Source organism: Microtus pennsylvanicus, chromosome 6 (assembly GCF_037038515.1).
Source record: "Microtus pennsylvanicus isolate mMicPen1 chromosome 6, mMicPen1.hap1, whole genome shotgun sequence".
In the NCBI taxonomy this organism is placed as follows: Eukaryota; Metazoa; Chordata; class Mammalia; order Rodentia; family Cricetidae; genus Microtus; species Microtus pennsylvanicus.
Genome location: NC_134584.1, coordinates 30,226,874 through 30,249,371, shown reverse-complemented (window position 1 = coordinate 30,249,371; position 22,498 = coordinate 30,226,874). Strand labels below are relative to the sequence as shown.

Sequence of the window (22,498 nt, the reverse complement as noted above, 5' to 3'; positions counted from 1 at the left end):
ACTTGCAAAATGAATAGTCCGTGGGTTAATGAGATGGCTCACTTGCCATTGAGTCTGACATTCTAAGTTTGATCCCTGGGACTCAGTTTCTCCAGGTGGTTCTCTGACTTCCACCCTTGTCCCATGACACCTGCATCCCCCCCAACATGCTAAACAAATAAATGTAATGAAAAATAAAATGTCTTAAGCAGCTATTTATTATAATGTCTATAATTCTAACACTTGGGAGGCAAAGAGAGGAAGATCATTCTAGAACAGCTTTGACTGCACAGGCAGGCTCTCTCTCTACATATAAATATATTACATATTATATAACACAATGTATATTATATTAAATATTATATGATATGTGTTTATATATATTAGAATACTTTGATTAGCAAATCAATCATTTATATCTAGAAGCTTTAAGATGTTTTGTTATATGATTATAAACCTCAATTCTAGGACATTTGGATACATAAAAATCCTGCATTATTCTCACAGAGCTTTGAACTATATGTGAAGTAAAGGTCATGGGGGTTGTATCAGTCATGTTTCTGTTGTGATGATAAAATACCAAGACCAAGGTAACTTGCAGGAGGAAGAGTTTTATTTGGGTTTACAGTTTCAGACACATCGGAGCCTGTTGTGGCCCAAGGACACAGCATCAGGCAGGCATGGTGGGAGGAGCAGGAAGCCAAGAGAAACAGAGGGAGGGAACTAGAAATAGTATAAATCTATATACCCTCAAAGCCTGACCACAGTGACGTATTTCCTCTAGCAAGGCCACACCTCCTAAACCTTCCCAAGTAGCATTACCCAGTAGAGATCAAGTGTTCAAATACCTGAGCTTGTCAAGGAGACAACCACAGGGATGGAGAAGCCAGTCGGAGCAATATGGTTAGGAACTTCTTCTCCATACTTCAGTCGGAGAAACCACAATAGATCCAGTCTACTGCTTTCTTACCCAGACTCTATGTGGGCAAGCCATGGGAACTTGACATCATGAATTCATCTTTATCCACTTGAAGGACTCTCTCATCTAAGTCGCTACCCTGGCAGAATTCCACTGCATTACAAACGCTTCAGACTTCTGTCCTGTAGGCATCTGAGATCCTCCACAAATGTTCAGGGAAGGCCTCCAGCCCATCTTGCATTCATTGAAAAGGTGCAAATCAAAGCCAGCTGTAAATGATGTACAATATGTAAGGAATGACTTCTTTGTGATCTAAGCGGAGCTCCACCTCTGTGAAGGGAGCTTTCCTGTCAGCTCACCTAGTGAATTAGAGCTGCCTGTGCTTCTGGGACAGCTGTGGAAGCAGCCATCCCGAAACACTGCCAAAGAACACGCTTTTCTTAACATTTCCCAGGTGACGACTTTTCTACTCATGAGCACTTTTCATGTTCCTTGGCAGAAAAATATTGGCTCATTTTAGAGCAGACTGGCTGTCTCTGTAGGAGTGGAGTCAAGTCAAAGGTTTTTGAAACATTTCTCCCTTAGTGATGCTTTAGACTTCATTGGCTTCCATAACTTTTCAGATAGGTCCAGCCAGCTGGTCAATGGGCTGTTCTGTGAAACAATACTTTTCAAACTAGGCTATGCATAGCAAAGGGCATCCAGGACCCTTCCAGGAAAGTGGCAAGTAAGCTGCAAGGTAACAGTTTCCTCAACTATTAAAATTATGGAACTGGTCTAACAACAAGACTCAACCTCCATATGTACTTGTTTTTCATGAAATTGATTAGTACGATGACACGGCTGCTTTTTCCTTTCTTGAATCTCAAGACAGGAACTTACTATGTAATGGAGAACTGCAGGTCTGTGCCATCACATCAAGGTGTGTGTGGTGCTGGGGACTGAGCCTAGGACTTCATGCCTGTGAGGCAAACACTCTACCAGCTGTGATGCATGCCGCCAAAACTCTAGCAGCTTTTTCACACCTATCATCTGCCTTTCACAAGCCAAAGCCCTCTCATCCACCTCACTAATACTACAGGGTAGAAAACTCAAGATCTAATTCCAAGTCTTAGGGCTCAACTAGACTCTAATGCCTTTGAAATAAAATGGTCTCCACTTTTTAAAAAATTTTAACCAATAATCAGCAAATGGACTGTAAAATAATTTTTTTTACAAAAGGCTATTAGGTGTGCAATCTTTTTAGTATGTAAAACCAAAGAATTGAAAGGTGTTACTATTGTAATAAATTAGGTAAAATGCTGTGGATCCCCAGTGGCTGTAGCAGCAGAAATGCTGCAGGTCCCAGAGCAGTAGCAGTGGCCCCGTAGCAGCAGGCAGTGGGTAGGGGGTCCTGAGAGCAGCCAGTCCCAGGCAGGGACGGTGCAGTTCCCCAAGTGGCTACAATGAGCCATGAGGAGAGACAGACAGATGGGCATGCCAAAAGACCATACCGCTGGTCTCCAAAGGTGGCTGGCCCCAGGCAGTGAGTCATGTGGCAGGTGAGAGACAGAGACATGGATAAGTATACCATGCAGAGTGAGGTTGGATATTTATTTAGTGGGTTATAGAAGAGAAGGGGGAGAAGGAAAAGAGGAGAGAGAGAGAAGGGAGAGAAGGGGGAGACAGAAGCTACCTCTTCAAGAAAAGAAGAGACTCAGGCTACAAGCAGTAAGGAATATCTGCCTGCCGCAGTGGACAGGGGAGGGAGTGGGCATGGCTTGTCTCTTAAAGGGATAGGACAGATCATTACAACTATAACAAAATACCTTCTACTTTTACCTACTTATTCACGTGAGTGATTTTTCCTCATTTATATTGATAAAATGGGAAGTGAAAGTGAAGCAATACTGGTGATGAGCCCTGTATCTTAGGAGCACAAAGCAGCATTTATCCACAGATATAGAAATTTATCTATTTGAAAAGAAGCCCAATCCATTGCACTGGGATTGTATTGCTTTCCAATACAATTTTACTTGGTTTGGCAATGACTTAAAAAAATTGTCATGCTTATATATACCACTTACAATGAGCTTCAATACTTAAACTTTATGGTCAAGGAATATGTGATACTTGAAACACTCAATGAATATATTTTGATACAACAAAGCATGAAAAGGTGATCAATAAGATTATTCAATATAAATTATATTGGATCTTATATTAAGTCAAAATTCTGTGGGAGAACCATATGCACCTTCACTATGTCATTAATCTATATTAGATTTATTTTTCCATATAAAACAGTAATTATGTTTTTAGTAAGTATTAATAGTATGATGGGAAGTTATACCTTTTGCAACTATTTAGGCTTAAGATGAAAAATATTTGGTATCTCACTAAAGTGTTTACGAAGGCATAGCCAAATGCCTTTAGAAGGTACACAGGTAAGACCAATCCTCCCAAAGCGTGCCACATGTGGGATCTTGCCATTCCTCCTGAGCTTCCAGCACCTCCCAGTTTACACACTCACCAAAGCCCAAACCAAGCCTTCTATTTTTCAACTCCTTTTATGATCTCCCCATGATGATCACGTCCTTGTGCAACACGAACCTTATACTGCATTTATTTATATTACTTGTTTGACACAATATATTCTTTTCAAACTAATTTTTTAAATAGATAATCATATTCCGATCCTCCCTACTTCCAAGGAAACTTCATGGGAGCCAATTGTGTTTTAACTGTCTTCATTTTGCCTTCTGTTTATTATAAGCACATAGATGTGGTAATTAGTCATCCAGAGGTTACTCATTAGACAGGAAGGGGAGTTCCACCGTTCACTGAAGGAATCTATTTAATGAAGGTGCATATCGAGACAAGGTTCACTGTCCCTTAACATGTAGCCGAACTTCTGTTCAGAAACAAAGACATTATCTGTTCTTTCCACTGCTGCATGACTTCAAGGTGGATGAATTGCATCCAACCCTCGGTGAAATGAAGTCAAGAAGCGATTCCTCGCAAGACTGGGCTTGACAGGCGTCGCTGCTTTTGAGCTGTAACGGCCAGCTAGGGTGGCACTGCTTTCCAGGGTGGTTTGGTGAAATGCTGGCGCTGCAGGAGCAGCAGAGCTAAAGAGGAGCAGCCGCCGCCATCAGAAGCCCCTCTCAAGGTGACTGCACAAATGAAGGAAAGCAAAGAGAAACACACGAGGCCTGTTTATGTCCAGAGGCTTCCCTCCACAACATGCCACCGGCTGAAACAACTTGTGAGGTGGTTGAGCATAGAGGCTCACAGGATGCCCTGGGGAGGAGGACTGTAGATGCAGGGATGGGTGAGGCAACAGAACAAAACAAGTCATAAAATGTTAAAGAAAGTTAAGCAGTTACAATGTCTGGGCATTTGTTCCTGGGACTTATTTGAGCCCGCCACTCTTACTTTTGGCTCTGTATTGGAACATCAGAGCCTTAACATTTGCGGGGAAAGGTCTTTTGGGCAGATTAGGCAGTGAATTAATTTCATCTGTAGCTCAACCTTTACAAATAAGTTCCCCATTTGTTCTTCCGTTACAGAGCCCCAATGTTGCTTTCTTGGTAGCTTCGTATTAAGTTAAAACGTGCCATAATTTTGAAGTTGTTTTAACCCAACTGTTGGTAATATTCTTGGTTTTGGTTTTATTCTTTTGTTGTTTTTTTTTTAATCAGCAATGGGCTCATGGTAAGTCCTTTCCACTCTGACAAACTGCTCTTCAAAGCAATATACACATTTATAATCCCGCTAATTGGAGTTAGGTATGTGTTCTAGAACAATGGATAAAGTTTTGTTTGGGGAGTTATAGGTGTGTGGAAGAAATTTCCATCTTGGCATCCCGGGCTCAGAGCCATCTATTGTATGTACTGCCCACAGAGCAATGCCTGTGCTCCTCAAACTGGCAAAGGTGAACTTGACAAAGAGCTAACAGTTTCTCGTGCCGATGCTGTCTTTAAGCCTAGAAATCAGACTTAACTTTTGTTAAAAACTTTTGTTTAAAGTTAAAAACAGATAAAAGATAATTTCTGTCTGTGAATTAAAGCTTGCCAAATAAAAATATTTTTTTTTTCTGAGTGGGTGGTGTATAGAACTTTTGAGAATACCTTACTTGGATGCCGAATTTTTTTTTGAATGTTCTTCTTGGAAAGTCTAACAAGAATAATATAGGGGAAGGGGTGGGATTCTTGACAAGCAGGGAGACAGCTGGAGGAAGGTTTAAGTTGAAAGAGAATTGGGAGAAAGAGAAAGAGCCCCAATGTTGATCCACAGATGAAAGATTACATATATATATTATACTGCCCCCTGGGATGTTCTGCTCTCAAATAATTTAAATCGTTGGTGCTATAGCATTTGGCATTTAGTTTGCTCAGGAATGTGAGGTAAGAGGTGCAGCCTTAGAGCTAAGACTCCAGGAGCCAGAGAGTCCCATGCGGCCTACTTTACTGCCTTTCTTTCCTGTGCTCTAACAGTGCCCTACGTGCCAAAGAGTTTACAAGCCCCTCCTAAGGCATGCGTTCTGCCAAGACACTGCGCTAAAGTGAACGGGCCCCGACCCCTGTTCCTGATTAAACGGCATGCATGTTGGTTGACAACGGCATGGACAGAAGCTGTCCCGCTCTCCCCGCTACAGAAGGCTGCCTTGCATAACAACGATATTTACCCCATATGACCTCATTCTGCTTCTTCTCAGGATCAATATCTTAGGGATGGATCCCCTGAACACACCTTTTGACAATGAGTTTTACAACGGACTCTGTGAGCGGGTACGGGATGGAAACACTTTGACATACTATCGCAAACCATGGAACGTTGCTTTTCTGGCCTATGAAGTAAGTCGCCATGAAGGAAAACTGTTTTGTTTTGGTTGGGGAAAAGTGCCTTGAAATATTTAATAGTGGATTTGGTGAAAATTTCAATACAGTAAGAATTTAAAGTGAGCGATGGGTTCACTTAAAGAGTATTTCTTAGATGTCTTCAGAGACACACAGTAGCCTTTCATTTAGCCTGACTACATACACCCAAGGGTAAAGATTTGGTAGAATATCTATATTCTATAGACTCACCCAGAGTTCTGAAATGACTAAAAACAAAATTAGAGCAGATTTTATGTGTGATCAAAATGATCAAACTGCTTCCATGACAACTGTTCCTTGAACTAGTCCTTTCAGTGAAGAAGTCCCATTGTGCCCTTTTCATTCCATTTCTGGAAAGTTCTTTTTGCTGATGTTACTCCCACCAGACTAAAAGACATACAGACTTTTAAAAAATCACAACTGGTATTGTTTGAAAAAGCAACATCATCATAAATAAATCCCTACCCATTTTCAGCATGAAACCATTCTGTTTGCCTGTAGATGTTAAGGATTCCTATCTGGACCAGATGGGCGCTTCGTTCACAGATGATCCCATTGTCATATTTCTTGCAACTGTAGAGCTAAAACAAAGTCACCAAATTCCCACAATTCTGAGGTACATTTGGAGGTCATGGTCCTTCTCCATAGTGTCATGTTTGCCTCATTTAAGAACAAAATTTTGTGAGTACGAGTCAACAGTCTATCCGAAAGTACTTTTCTGAGCTTGTAAGATGCTTCAACTGGTAGAAACACTTGCCACCATGCTTGGTTATCTGAGGTTGATACTCAGGGTTGACATCGTGGAAGAAGGAAACAGATTCCCCCAAGTCGTTATCTGACTTCTCCATAAGCACCATGGCACACAGTGCCTACCACATACACACACACACACACAATGTAAATGATTTTTTTTGAGTTGGACTCTTACTATATAGACTTGTCCAGAATAGCACACACTATGTAGACCAGGCTGGCCTCAAACTCACAGAGATCTATTTGTGTCTGCCTCTAAGGTATTGTGATTAAATGACAGTAAAAAATTTAAGTCCTTTTCTAAGTGGAATATAGAAAACATGACACCTTAAACCATTAATGATGGGTGGAAGTTGATTGGCATATTGTCTTCTTTTGTTTTCAATTCTCCCATCTTCACTTTATGAAGTCTTTGCCACTGTGGTAGGTCCTGAGAGTGAAATCCATGAGATGTCCTTTATGGGCTCATGTATTTGGATACTTGATGTCCAGATGGTGCTACTGTTTGGAGAAATTAGATAGCCTTTATGGCCTGGAGCCTGACTGGAGGAAGTGCTCACTAGGGGAGATCTTTGAAAATCTACCCCAACCCTCGTTCCAGTCTGAATGTCTCTGCCTCTGCCTTCTCAGGAGGAACAGGCTTCCTGCTGACGCTTCTGCTGCTACAGTCAGAGCTGTGCCCATTACTGGGCACTATCCACTGTTACGTGCCAGCTGTAGCCATAATATACCCATCACAATCTCAGACATGCTGAGACAAAATCAGCCTTTCCCCTCTTATGTTTGGGGAAATATGTTTCCCCTCACATATTTTGACCACGGTGATTAAGCAACAATTAATGTAACCTCTGTGACCAGCCCTGCAGTGTCTGTGTAAAGGTGAAACTTGTAAGGGTTGACCCTTGAACGGTAAGGGTCACAGGGCCACCCTGGATTAAACATCAGCCTACCGCAGGAGAGTAACCACACTAGTTCCCCTTGCCCCAGCTCTAGAAAGACACAAGGCTCAACATTTTAGTATGTTTTACACTTTGGGAGAAAGGCGTAGTTTTTGCCCTGTGCATTACTGACACCCCTGGGATATTTGGAACACTAAGCCATAATCAAACACATTAAGCGTTCTGTTGCAAAACTAATCTATGTTCACACAATGTGGAATAAATGAAATCTATAAATCACTGTTTATTAGTGTGGGTGGGATTAGTGCCTCCAAATGAGTTTTTTCCATGGAGCTTATAAAAAAGCAGGCAGGAATGTAGACTTGAGTTCTTATTTGGTACCAATCAGGGAAGAGAGGTGTTTGAGTTGAGTCCTCGCTAAGTCCCCCTGCCTCCTTGGCACTGTGACTGCTGGTGGTGACCTTGGACAAACCTGTTATGGGCTTGGAAAACAAGTTGCCTAGCTTGTCTTATCATAATGAATAAGCATGAGTTCTTGTGAGTGGAAATCTCTATTTTAACGCACAAAGCTTTTCCTCCATTTCAAATGCTCAGGAAAATAAATCATCCATCACATGTTCTGTATCAGTACAAAGCCTGAGTTAAGTATACTTTCTTATTGCCCGTTATCAGCCGCAGGTACGGAGGGGTTACTCACAGACTGATGCCTGATGAATGAATTTTTGTTACATTGTATTTATTTATTGTGAGTGGTGGTGTACGCAATACTGTGGGTTTCCTATGGAATTCAGAGGACAACTTCCAGGGGTCAATTGTCTGTTTCCACCATGTGGGTCCCAGGGATGGAACACAAGCCATTAGCCTTGACAGCAAGCACCATTACCCACTGAGCCATCTTGTCAACCCATATGAGGTGGTTTGGAAACCTTGTTTGGGTTACTCATTGGCAATAAATTATTGCCATTTGCTATTTGCAAAAGTAATGCTGACCTGTTATGACATCTTGATCTTATCCCTCTCCCCACACTTGATGCATCTTATCTCAAATGTGCTGTGGTTTAAAACCCATCCTTCATGGGTGGGAACCCTACCTCAGCCTGAAGCTATGAGATCTTTAGTAAAGTATTTCTCATATGACTCAGCGTCCTCATGTAGAAGACAGAAATAGCCAAGTGGTGGTGACGCACGCCTTTAATCACTTTAAGCACTTGGGAGGCAGAAGCAGGAGGATCTCTGTGAGTTCGAGGCCAGCCTGGTCTACAAGAGCTAGTTCCAGGATAGCCAGCGCTGTTACACAGAGAAACCCTGTCTTAAAAAAAAACAAAAAACAAAAACCAACAACACAGAAATGATATTGCACATCTCATTGCTATACAGGGATATAAATTTGGAAATCTCTCCCAGGGTTATTAGCACATAGCAAACACTCAATAAACCCTTGTTACTACTTATTTTTAAAGCATAATTAGTGAAAAACTTAGCCAAAGCTCAGAACTTCATTAGTGATATTACGTTATAGACTGGCAATGCGCTGCGACCTCTTTTATAACTCAGAGGGAGTGCGAGAACATCCGAGGCCCATGGAAATGCAGGTGAAAATGGGTTATACTTGCAGCACAGGTCCTTTTCAACCTGCTGCTCCTTGGCTCTCTCTTTGTTGCTGAAATCAACGCTTTGTTAGCCTGAGTCAGGTTTTGTGGGTGCATTGTACTGTTTAAACCTGGGTCTCTGTGAACACATAAGACTTAGGAGATGAACCGTGGATGACAAAGAGCCCTCTGGCTGTAACTATCCCTTTCATCCCAGAACCACTGGTATTTCAACCAAAAAAAAAAAAAAAAAAAAAACTATGGCTTTATTCTACCTGTGACCTGAAACTCTGAGTAAAATGGAATCTAAAACTAACAAAGTAATTCTTTTCACGGAGGACCCATCAAGGAACCCTGGTACTCAGGTTGGTGCTGCCTTTGTGGAGAAGGCCCCATGCTTCCCCTGGAGCAACAGAAGTGTTTCCACAGGGTCAGTCCTCAGAAGGGAACACAACTATGGTCCAAGAGGAGCCAGACTAGGTAGTAAGAGGCTGGCCCCGAACTTGGCAGTGTGGTAAACATCATACATATTATGCTGATTATGAAACATGAAACATGCAAGATTGAGGGCAGTCATGAGGAGCTGCTGAGGCTAGGCACTGTGTGGCAGGGTTGGAGTCCCTGCAAAGAGGCTGTGGATGAAGCTATAAAGGGGAAACCTTGTTCGCAATAGAGACTCCAGGATGTTTGAAGTTTTGGAACCATAGGACACTGGCTAGGGAAAGCTGCAGATGTCGGATGGATAGGGCCTGAACCTAGGAGAGAAGCTGTATGTGCTGCTGACAGTGGGACTTGGAGGGTAGGCCTGCTAAAGCCATTCGGACACCAGATTATATTAAAACCCCAGATGTTGGATATGGAAGTTTAGGCATTGCTACTTTTCCTTGCTGAGGTTTCTAGAAGGCGTTCAGGAGACAATTAAATGTGATTGTTTTATGTCCCAGTTCATTTATTCTGTGCCAGTAGATGTCAGAGGACTATGCCTTGATTTTTGTCTCTATTCGAGCCACAGAAATTTAACCCCAGCACCCTTCACCTAGAGAAGTCGCTCCCTCGCTCTACTGTTTTTCGAATAGCTGTCTGATTCCCATTTGTTTTTAACAGCTCCTTTATTATTATCATACACTTTTAGACGAAGGCTGATAAAAATTTCATATCTGAGAATTACGAAGAGGAGGTTTCTATAATCAGAGACTTCTTACGAGAGACGACCTTGAATGTTAATGCAAATTTGGCTCTAAAGTTTAAAATCACCGAAGTGCCTATGAAAGTAGAAGGAGTTGATTCAGTTTTCCCGGACGAAAACTCTTCAAAGCCGGAGAAAAAGAAGGACAATTCAGTTGGTTTTGAGTTTACCTATTCCAAGGAGGAAAAGTTTCGACGAATATCAACATATTTTTCAAAGTCGGTAAGAACTGGGATAATTTATATAGAGACTATGATTAGAACTTATTTCAAACCGACCAAGCTCTTTGTAAGGTAATAGGAAATGACAGTAAAACTTAGGAAATCTTCACAGAGATTTCTGCAACAGGCAGCAAACTGCAGAGGGCAAAGAACTCTCAGATGCTGGGCAGTAGCCGGTGAGTCGGACCCTGGGCGTTAGCTGGCAGAAAGTGTTCTAAGGGTGGAGAGTGTGACGTTTGACTGAGACCTAAGTGTCAGAGCATCCCGCTTACAAATGGCCATGACTGTTCATACAATGAAGAATTCAGTTGGAGGATTTTTCCTTCTCTACCACATGGCCTCTCAGAATGTTGTCTATGTGCTTCCTATAGCGCCTGTCTCCAAAGCAACGGTGCTGTGCTCTTATACATGTTGCACATGAGATTAGTCTGCCTATTTTGGAATCATACTTTTAGGCTGAGACTTTCAATGTGTGTGTGTGTGTGTGTGTGTGTTTATATTTAAGCCATATTCCAACATTCACTTCGTCACTGAGAGAATATATATAATAAATTTTTCAGCATCGGTGTGATGCTGATCAAAGGCTTACTCTTCCTTTCCTGACATCATCATTACCTGCTTAGATGCTTCACCTGCATTCATAACAATAACCACTCACTCTCCATACTTATATGTGCTCAGTTATTCCATTAGTTTGTGTTGAGAAGATGACGAGAGAGCAAATATGTAAAGGAGTCTCACCAAACAGCTGAATTAGAGAGACAGTATCTGGAAGAAGGGCTATTAAAGTTAGGGCTCAGAGGCAGGAAGAGTCTGACGACATGGTTGTGTCACATGGAGCTGGAAGGAGAACGGATTTGGGAGGGATTTGAATCCCACAGAACCTCAGTGATTACTGCTAAAGGGTAGATTTTCTCTCCATAACAGGGATTTGGTTTCAATTCTTGACATTCATTGTCAAATCAAAAATGGCCACTCTGGGTACTCTGTTGGGAAAAGGTTGGGTGTGTGAAGAACAAGTGTAAAAATAAAGTTTAAAAGCCAACATAAGAATCCAGATGGGACATGGTTACATTTCGGAAAGGATAGTTCCCATCAAATCTGATTCTCTTGCTTGGAGTCTAAGCCATTGAAGGGTGGGGTTGCTGATGGAGAACCTTTCAAGCAAAGCAAGGCAAAAGGAAGACAGGGTTAGGTTCTAGTTAGATGAAGTGTGAGAGTCTGTTAAGTGCTCAGTTGAAAGTTCCAGGTAATAAATGGGAGCTAGGAGTCTGGAGTTTGGGAAGGAGATCTGGGTTCAAGATAGAATTTTAAAACGTTTTGATATCCAGATGATGCCTAAAAATCATAGGACTTTGTGGGATGAGCACACGATTATCATACATTTTATAAGTGCAAGAATAAGTGTTAAATTTGGGAAACTTTAATATAAAGAAAACTGCAAAAGGAGAAACCCACAGAGAAAACCAGAGAGCACATAGTACAATGTTCTTGAACCTTGTTGCTCCGTTTGGTCTCTGGACCAGCAGCACCTATATTGATGGGAAGATAGCCCATCAATTCCACCGAGACCTCCTAAGTCAGAACTACATGTTAACAAGACCCCAGGGGTAATCTGTTCACCTTCTTTAGCTTGAGAAGCTCCACTCTCCAGCATCAGACTCGAAACTCTTCTGAACAGAGAACAATTAACTGTGTCAAATATGCTAATGAGTCAACAAAGAGGATGGTGATCACTGGCCTTAGGATGATGAAGGTCATCACAAACCTTGGCCAGAATGGTTTTGTTCTTGTGAGAGCAGCAGAAATAGCTGTATTAGATCTAAGGAAATGGGGATCTAGCTCAGGAAGGGTGTCTGCATAGCATGTTCAAAGCTCTGAGTCATTTACAGCACACTCCTTCCCCTCCAAAAAAAAAAAAGATAGATTACAGAGAAACTAGGAAAAGAAGAGTTGAAAATAGAATGTCTATTTAAAAAAGTTTTTCATGCAATGCTGTGTCTAATGAGGGCTAGGAAATGGGTAGCAACTGGTAGGGTTCACAAGGTCAGAAGAATCATTTTTGTTGTCTTAAGATGAAAGAAAGAACAACCAGTTTAGATAGCAATTATCTAAGACCTACCTTTGAAATCAGTTGAGCCAAAAATTATCATATCTATTTTACTCCAAATCCCAAGATGCACTTCTGGTTTTGACAGTACTGAGAAAGAAAGCCTGTTCCATTTTGCTCATCTCTGAGAATTAGTAGTATGTGGGTCAGAAGATGGAGAACTCATTATGGTTTGTGATGTATGAAGTGAGTTCCTGTAAGATTCTTGTCAATAAAGTTCTGGCACTCACCACTGAGGGCTCAGAAGCCACTCCAACACATAGAGAGCACACACCTTCAAGCATAGAACCTAGGTCTTCAAACAAGATGTAGAACATTCTACCACCCCAAGAAAATTCCAACATGTCCTTCACAGTCAGTTCCCTACTGAGTGAGAAGCAGTCACTGACCAGATGTCTCCTATGGCCGCTTAGTTTTGTCTGTGGCTGTGAGGGGGATTGTGCAGTGTGCACTACTTTGTGAAGGACTTCTTTCAATCACCACATGTTTGAGATTACTTGTGAAATGGGTCAGTAGTTTGTTTCTTTTGACTGATGGCCCAAACCCCTTGGTGTGGATGCAACACTAAGATGCTCAGCAACTTCTTTGTCAATGGATGTTTGAGCTTTTTCCTGTTTGAAGCTATGCTGCTGAATGCTGCTGAGAAATCCTGAAACAAATCCTTCGGTAAGCACTTAAAAGTGGCATTATTGTTTAGGAAGGCAGATGAGTGTTTCGTTTTATGAGAAACTACCAGGTACGTCGTTAAAGTGTCTGACTGAGCATATTGAGAGCTTCAGTTGCCAAACGTTAACAACAACAGCTTATGTCTATCCATTCTGATGTGGTCTGCTGTAGAGGTCACTGCTAAAATATCATTCCCTTTGAGTATTCTAGGTTTTATGATTTTGTTTTAATGACAGTGATAAACGTCATATTTCTCTTTTTCTGCTGCTTTCTCAACAAAGGGAAAGGTATTCCTACATGTGAAAGGAAAGGTTCACGTGGGTAGATTTGTGATGAGAAATCGGGATATTGTGCTGACCAAAACTTTCCTGGATGACCTAAATGCTTTGCCAACCTTCTATGAAAAAGGAGAGTATTTTGGATTTTTGGAAACCTATGGCACTCACTACAGTAGCTCTGGGTCTCTGGGAGGACTCTACGAACTGATATATGTCTTGGATAAAGCTTCCATGAAAGATCAAGGTAATATCTGGAAATACAATTCTAGTTACAAATGTGATTCTGATTGAATATTACTACTTTCATTGCCCCTTTTGAGCAAACTCTTAAAATGAAATAATCTAATAATCCATTCCTTTGAGAGATTCTGCTCTGACCTTTGACATCTAACTGTCTATCAAGTGGCTCATTGATTTCCACTTTGAATAGGCTCACTTGCTCCCAAAGTACCTAACACTATTACTGACAAATTCACCAAATCATACTATAATGGAATGGCTATCAATAGGAATACAGCTTCCAAGGAAACATTAGTTAAGATGTGGAAGAAGGTATAAGAAACAATGTATATAACCTATCTCTTAATCCTCGGACTTGCTCAATTTATGTATGATGACTGTCTTTAACATAGTCTTCAGTGTCGGTGGAAACAAATTGTTATAAATGTTGTCTTTGAGAGGAAGAAAGAACCATTACTATTGTACAATTATGTGTTAAAATAAGGTTTAAAAGTTAGTTTGCCTTTTATGGTGATCATTATAATCTTATGAGGGTAGTTTAGTTGAGGCCATGTTGAGTAAGACTAAAAACTATGGGAAAAGGGTAATATGGTACTTCATCCATGCATCCCCTATAGTTGGGAGATGCCTTGGACCTAAAGGTTCATCTAATCCTCTCAAGAATAGAGTAGAACAGTCCAGTACAGCAATATATGCCTGTAATCCCAGCTACTTAGGAGGCTAACATAAGAGGCTTGCTAAGGACTAGGAGTTTGAGGCCAGTTTGGGTATCACAGAAAGCCTCTGTTTCATTAAAATAAAAAGAATAAAGTAAACTCAAAATGACTGTGTTAACAAATCATAACAATTGCAGGTCGTGGAGGCTCTATATAATAATGTAAGTGTAAGATAGATAGATAGATAGATAGATAGATAGATAGATAGATAGATAGATCTTTTTGTTTTCTATTTTTATTTATTATTTGTTTTCTATTCATTTTATTATCTATTTAATTTATTTTATATATTATTTATTAGAGAGTTATTTTTTCTATATAGTATTTACATATTTTACATATGTAAAAAGACAATAGATAATAAACTACAGACTTCACAGAATTTATGGCTATAACTGCTTGGGTAGGCATATACTAACCACAGTGAGTTAACTTCCAAGATTGTTATTTGTGAGCTAAAACGAAGTTCAAATATATATTCAAATCATATGTCCAAAACAATTGGGTATTGTTCTGTAATTCTGTAGACTCAACTGAAACTGAGTGATCCCTCAAAAGGTTAATGTGAGGATTGAATTATTTAACTCATATAAGATGTCCAGAATAATGTCATGCATGTAATTACCATTCAATGCATGTTGGACATTGCTGTCTTCTTTGGGTATCCCAAAGGACTTTCCTATAACCACCTTGACTGACCTAAATCCTTTTCAAACAGGGGGTAAAGTTAATACATCCTCCATTACTAAGTTGGTAGCCAAGTGAAAGGATGCTACTAGATATCAATAAAAAGACATTGGAGGGAAGACATGATGTTACTATTGGGTTAATAATGGTGGCCAGAAACATAGGTATATTTGTCACAAAATAGTAAAGTTTGAATTCATTTCTGATGTTGATAGACCATTTCAAATAATTTGCATATGAATCTCTAACGCAGGTGTTGAAGTGAATGATGTAAAGGAGTGTCTTGGGTTTAAAGTGGATGCATCCTTAAATACCCCTCTACATACCTTCTTTGATGAAGCTAGCACCACAGCAGCTGTTAACACAAATGGTTGCACAAAAACAGGAGGAGGTGGTTTAGCAGGTAAGTATGGACTGGCTGATTAGACTGGGGAAGGCAGACCCAATAGCCAAGAGCATTGCCTCCCATGAGCAGCGCTCTATCATCTTCCTGGAGAAAACCTGGAATCCCTTAAGAACTATTTAGCTCCTTCCTAATCACTATGAGCACAAGTAGCCCCCAGACACATATCTATCCGAGTTGGGACTGTACAAGGAAGGCACAATGCTCATGGGCTGTGTATCTTTCGCAATGACAGAAAACCAGTCACTGGCAGCAAAGTGTCTTGAAGACAAGTTTCCTTTTCTCCTAAATTTTCACAAGGCCTTACATGGGCTAATGTGGGACCTTGTGTCCATTACAAAGAACAAGACCTAAGTCACTTTCCCAGATCGACTATCCACTTGGCTTGATTGGTTAACCTTTCCTTAGCCCTCAACCAGCGCAGTGCCTTGCAAACATAAAAACAGGCTGCAGACATCATACCTAATCAGAAATCCTTGAAATTACTTTTATTTAAAAATTGTATTAAACTTTTTATTCGAAACCCAAAAACACTTCTGATTCACCTCTAAAGAGCCAACTGGTAGTGAAGGAACTATCGAAGGGAGATCTGGATATTGTTTAAAGTCTGTCTACTTGTGGATGTGATTGGTACCAACAAAGGGACAAAGCCCTGGAATTGGCATCTTGCAACATTAGGTTAATTGCGTGACCTTACACTAGCCTTTCTACCACATCTTTCCAGATTTCTCCTTTGTACAAATGACAAAGGCTAAGCAAAAGCATCTTGGGATAGCTTTAAAACTCCATGACTCTAAATGTTTTAGACATTTTTAAAGTGGTTCAGTTTAGAGAGGAACAGAGAAAGTGGAATAGGATTTGGGATGGGAACAAATTTACTTTTATCTCAGTCTTTTTTAGATATGTTTAATATTTCCATAATAAGAAGATAATTTAAAGCATACTATACACAATATAAATATGAATGAAGTTTAAAGTTTATCTTCATTCATATTTATACAAATATATAAATATTTGTATATTTTATATATTCATCATTTGTACAAATATATAAAATACATCCAAAGTCACATTAATTTCCCTATATATACTTGTATTTATATGATGAGCTATAAGTTATCAATCTACCTGGATCGAGTGTACAACCATTATTTTTCAAAACGAAGATGGTTAAAATCTATAAATTGACTGCTGAGAAAAATTCCCCTCTTAGACTATGGAGATGAGATTTATGTGCATCACATTTACACGGGAGTTCAGCAGACACACTGAGCTGTCCTAGAGAGACATAATACACATTCGTCAAGGGAAGTGACCACCAAGATGCAAATGCTTCTTTCTTCAAGTCTTCCTTGTTTTGTTCCAGTAAATCTCACCAGTGACAGCATCATACACGGTGTCATTGCAAACATAAGAGGAGGAGCAGGGAAACATGCAGTTCTCCTGAAAGAAAAGCTTCACAGAGGAAGCAAGATACTCGAAGCGAGCGATGTTGCCAACTGGGCCTCGTCCTTGATTGATGCTCCGGCACTCATTAACCAAAAAGTAAGGACTGCTTCTGCCTTTAGAAGACAGAGATGGCACTATTCAAATGCCCGCACATGACTTCCTTGGATAAAAGAATTGCAGAGAAGAAATAGTGTAATGTCAGACAACCTAAGAGGAACTCTTGGGACTGCCTGTCACTCACTAGGTGTGAGACATTTCTGAATTTACAACACTATATTCTGCAGATCTCCATGTGGTTTTGAAGGCTTATTAAGATTGTTCGTATAGAGTGTATAGTACGGGTTGGCCCAAAGTAGTCGTTAAGAATAGATGGTTCGGTGGTGGTGCACGCCTTTAATCCCAGCACTCAGGAGGCAGAGGTAGGCTGATCTCTGTGAGTTCAAGACCAGCCTGGTCTACAGAGCTAGTTCCAGGACAGGCTCCAAAGCCACAGAGAAACCCTGTCTCAAAAAAACCAAAAAAAAAAAAAAAAAAGTTCTCTTCTGTTGGCCTTTGGCTCGCCTTGTCTTCTCTGGGTATCTGGGTATCACACAGCAGGAGACCCTCATCTCAGAGTCATTGTGGAAAGGATGTTCATATGTCAAACATTAAAACAAGATGAGTAATTCTTGTGATCGGAGAATTAACACCCTCCCATTCTCTTTCTCATTGTCCAGATGGGGCTGTAACTCCTAAACTTATTTTTGTTTTTTGTTTTGTTTTGTTTTGTTTTTCAAAACAGAGTGTCTCAGTAGCTATGGAGCCAATCCTGGAACTCACTCTGTAAACAAGGCTGGTCTCGAACTCACAGAGATCTGCCTGCCTCAGCCTCCCAAGTGCTGGGATTAAAGGCATGTACTGCCAGCACCTGGCCTAACTCCTGAGCTTTAATGATCCTTCTGCTTTAACCTTTTAAGTAGCTGGAATTATAGACATGCCCCTTTCTGATTTTTTGTTTTGATGTTTTGTTTGGTTCTGTTCCATGAGCCTGGGTCTAACTCTGTAGCCTGGTGTAGGCTTGAACTCTCAGCAATCCTTCTGCATTAGTCTCCCAACTGCTGGGGATACAGATGGGAATCTGTCTCTCTCTTGCATAACGGTGATAATAACGTCCACTCCAGGAAACCCTGAGAGTCTGTAGTCTCCTGTTTACTCTTGAAGGGGAGGCAATATTTTCCAATTGTAAAGATGTAAACACCATGGCCATTCAGCTGCGTCTTTTTATTTACTAAAATATGTATGTGTTATTCACTACTTCTTGTTTTCCTGGCACTATTGAAAAGTAGTTTTGCTTGCCTTTATAGCTTTCCACTTTCTGTGCATGCCTTATTGTTTCTTTCTCTCCAGTTAAATTTATCTTTGTTCACAATGTCAGTTTTGTTACATTTTAGAAAGGCTGACATTTTTTATAGTAGTAGTTTCCAGAGAATTTTACTTCCTCACTTTATTTTATTGTCTTTAAAGGGTTCATTAGGGCTACCCAAACTATCTCTCTAATGTGAATGAAGAACCCAGAAATTGAAAATTGCAACCAGTTCTGCATGTTGGCTACAGAAATAAAGCCTTTAGCATATGTGCATACATAACTTTATATAAAGTGTGGGAGCCCAGACTGTAACTCTAGCTGCTCGGGAGGCCAAGGTAAGAAGACCTCAAGGTCAAGGCCTGCCTGGGCAACTTAGAGGAACTCTGGCTCAAAATTGAAACTGGAAGTGGAGGAAAGGGAGGAGGAAGAAGAGGAGGAAAGAAAGAATGGGGGGAGGGAAAGAGGCAGAGGAGGAGAAAAGAAGGAAGGAAGGAAGGAAGGAAGGAAGGAAGGAAGGAAGGAAGGAAGGAAGGAAGGAAGGAAGGAAGGAAGAAATGAAGGACAGAGAAAGACAGATATCATATATATATAGTTCAGTGGTAGAGCACTTGCTTAGCTTATATTAATTCCTGGGTTCAACTCCCAGAACAGCAACAACAGCAACTTATAAATTAAAGGTATTTTCCCCCAAATTAGACAAAATAGAAATGAAAAAAGAACTGGCTTGTATAAGAAAATAAAAATCAAAGGAAGCCTATTTGTTAAATATAAATTTTATTTAAATCCATTATCATGGACTCAGTAAATAAAATCTGCGACAGAGGATTTTCAATAAGGGAAGAATGGAAGATGCAGGCAGAGGACATCTAAGCTACCTTGTTCTCTCAGCCCTGTAAACCAAGCTCAGTTTGTCCTGTACAAAGGGATCCAAGACTAGTCTCTGGGAGGTTGTAAACGGTGAGGCGTGCTTCAGAGCTGGTGATTTATATCTGGGGAATAAAGTCTCTGCTACAAAGTCCCAACTGTGTTCACTAGAATATTCAAAGACTTTCATCAGCCCAGTCAGCACGGTGCTCTGGGTTCAGTATGTGGTGAATCCTGCTTACTGTTCAGATCTTTAGCTCAGGAAGATTCTGCCCGCTCTAGTTGTCTGTTTCGTCCTTCACAAACTGAAAGCCTAGTTCATCCACATCAATGTCCCATCCAAGGAAATGGCAGCTTCACTGTCCCAAGGACCACTTTGTAAATGTATCTTCTTACAGAGAATATTTTTATTTATTTATTTATTTTTAATTTATTTATTTATAAAAGATTTCTGTCTCTTCCCCGCCACCACCTCCCATTTCCCTCCCCCTCCCCCAATTAAGTCCTCCCCCCTCCTCAGCCCGAAAAGCAATCAGGGTTCCCTGTCCTGTGGGAAGTCCAAGGAACCCCCACCTCCATCCAGGTCTAGTAAGGTGAGCATCCAAACTGCCTAGGCTCCCACAAAGCCCGTGCGTGCAGTAGGATCAGAAACCCATTGCCATTGTTCTTGAGTTCTCAGTAGTCCTCATTGTCCGCTATGTTCAGAGAGTCCGGTTTTATCCCAGGCTTTTCCAGACCCAGGCCAGCTGGCCTTGGTGAGTTCCCAGTAGAACATCCCCATTGTCTCAGTGTGTGGGTGCACCCCTTGCGGTCCTGAGTTCCATGCTCGTACTCTCTCTCCTTCTGCTCCTGAATTGAACCTTGAGATTTCTGTCTGGTGCTCCAGATTGGGTCTCTGTCTCTGTCTCCTTTCATCGCCTGCTAAAGGTTAATATTCAGGAGGATGCCTATATGTTTTTCTTTGGGTTCTCCTTATTTAGCTTCTCTAGGATCAATAATTATAGGCTCAATGTCCTTGGTTTATGGCTAGAAACCAAATATGAGTGAGTACATCCCATGTTCCTCTTTTTGGGTCTGGCTTACCTCACTCAGGATAGTGTTTTCTATAAGGGAGAAATGGTTATTTTTTTTAAAAAATCGACTTTCCCTGCCTGTTTAAATCCCTAAAGAGAAGTGTGATACAGTTAAGTTTAACCTTGTAGCCTAGTGTGGTAACACCTACCTGTGATCCTATCTATTTAGGGTGATGATGTAGGAGCGTGGCAAGTTTAAGGTTTAAGGCAACTTAATAAGACCTTGTCTCAAAAACAAAAATGCATCTCCAGATACATTTCAGTGGTAGAGCCCTGACCTACCCTAGACAAGGGCCTGTGCTCAACACTCTGGTACCACAAAACACACACACACACAAACACAAACAAAATAAAAAATTATCAAGTTTGACCTTGAAATATATTCTAAGGAATTTTGCTCTCATAAATCTTATAGAAATGGACCTTTGGAGCCGGGCGATGGTGGCGCACGCCTTTAATCCCAGCACTCGGGAGGCAGAGGCAGGCGGATCTCTGTGAGTTCGAGACCAGCCTGGTCTACAGAGCTAGTTCCAGGACAGGCTCCAAAGCCACAGAGAAACCCTGTCTTGAAAAACCAAAAAAAAAAAAAAAAAGAAAAAAAAGAAAAGAAATGGACCTTTGGGAGAATGGTTACTAATTTCATCAGGTAATCTGTCATCTACAATCACTAGTTCACCTTTGGGTGAGGAGAAGGATTCTATTGTCTGTAGACAACACGGCAAGTTCTGGGGATGCTGAAACGATTATCTTTGTACATGATTGTTCAGAGACTTATGGGTTCTCTCCCTACCACCCTAAACTATTAAATTGTTTGTATTTAATCCTCTGATGCAAATTAAAGCAGCGATCTTCATAGGTTAGGTTGGAAAAAAGAGGTTCATCTTGGAAGAATGAGAAAGTCACATTATACTAAGTAAAACAATTGATAATTATGATGGTAGTATATATTGTAGTATATCTTATACTACAAAGACCATGGTGGTACTATACTAAATAGAGCCTGTGGCTTTCAATATCCCAATGTCTTGCTCTTGGCCTCCCTCCATACAAAGAATACAGGCTAACTACTGTCATAGTCTTCAATCTTCAGGAAAAGATGTTAATCTCACTTTCAGCTTGCTTGTAGACTGCCGCAAATAGCCTACATCTTGTCTCCACAGATAGCTGAACACTGTTTATTTTTCTATTATAGCCACTGTTTCAATCAAATCCTTAAAATGTCAGCAGAGAGAAACTATGTCTATTACAGATTACCAGAGAGATACGACGCTTCCAACCTCTGCCAAAGCACAGGCATCTAGATGAGCGTAGCTGTAATTTAATACACTGGCTTCCTGTAAGGTTTTGTTTTGACATTATAAGAAACAAGATTATGTAAGCCCACTTCATTTTCTGAAAGGATGTTATGTAATAAATGTTTCCTTTATGGGAACTCATGGGAAATATTAGTCTTTAATCTCATTTTGGTTCTCCTGGAAATCAGGTGCACTTTCTTATATGCACGGGATTGATAAATCCCCTTGTATGTTATTTCAGAGGACTAGCAGATGTAGCCAAATTCGTGGCTCACCTGGTGCAAATGGATGCGTTCTTCTGACTTGAATCTTGCTCCTTAGCGCCACCTCTGCCCCTCACCTTTTCTGGTCTCAGCGTTTCTTTGCCACTTCCCCATTTCCAACTCTCACTCTTCCCTTTGAGGACATGGGCAATCTATGTTCTGAGCTTCTCAAATGCCATGAGATAACAACAAATGGAGAACAAACCTGCCACTTTGTTCTGTTGTATAATTCTGAGCAGACCGCCCGTGTTTTAAAGGGTCACATGTTAGCGTTCTGTAGGCTACAGCCATAATGGCACAGTGCATGCTGTGTCTATCTCTCTTCCATAGGGGTAAAAAATAATTCTCATTCCATTAAGGAACCACATTTGGTCCATTTCCTTGATGACGTTGCTAATTAATTTGGATGACTGGAAGAGATCTAAATGTGATTAATATGAAACTTGGTATTTTAGCAAGTTTCATGATAGACTGTCTTCTCAAATATGTCTATAATGACAGGAGAGCTGGTGAGTATAGGAGAAAAACCTCAAAACCTTTTTGTACTTACTAGAAGACAAAACTGGTCATGCTAAGGTAAGCTGAGCAGAAAGGCTTCAGGGGCTGTGCTGACACCAAGGTTTAGGCCTCTTTGAAACTGTCACTGCCGTGTGGCCTTCATCTTTATCTCTTTGAACACTATTTTGATAGCGTTATCCAAA

General features: G+C 40.7%; 1 protein-coding gene across 1 annotated transcript in view; it reads left to right on the top strand.

Moving 5' to 3' along the window:
- C9 (complement C9) overlaps positions 1-22,498 on the top strand; it is a 37,279-nt gene that overhangs the window by 13,631 nt on the left and 1,150 nt on the right. The window contains exons 5-9 of the mRNA XM_075975950.1: positions 5,598-5,736; positions 10,134-10,409; positions 13,466-13,706; positions 15,359-15,508; positions 16,875-17,053. Of these exons, the coding sequence (XP_075832065.1) occupies positions 5,598-5,736; positions 10,134-10,409; positions 13,466-13,706; positions 15,359-15,508; positions 16,875-17,053 (985 nt within the window). The remainder of the gene's footprint in view (positions 1-5,597; positions 5,737-10,133; positions 10,410-13,465; positions 13,707-15,358; positions 15,509-16,874; positions 17,054-22,498) is intronic.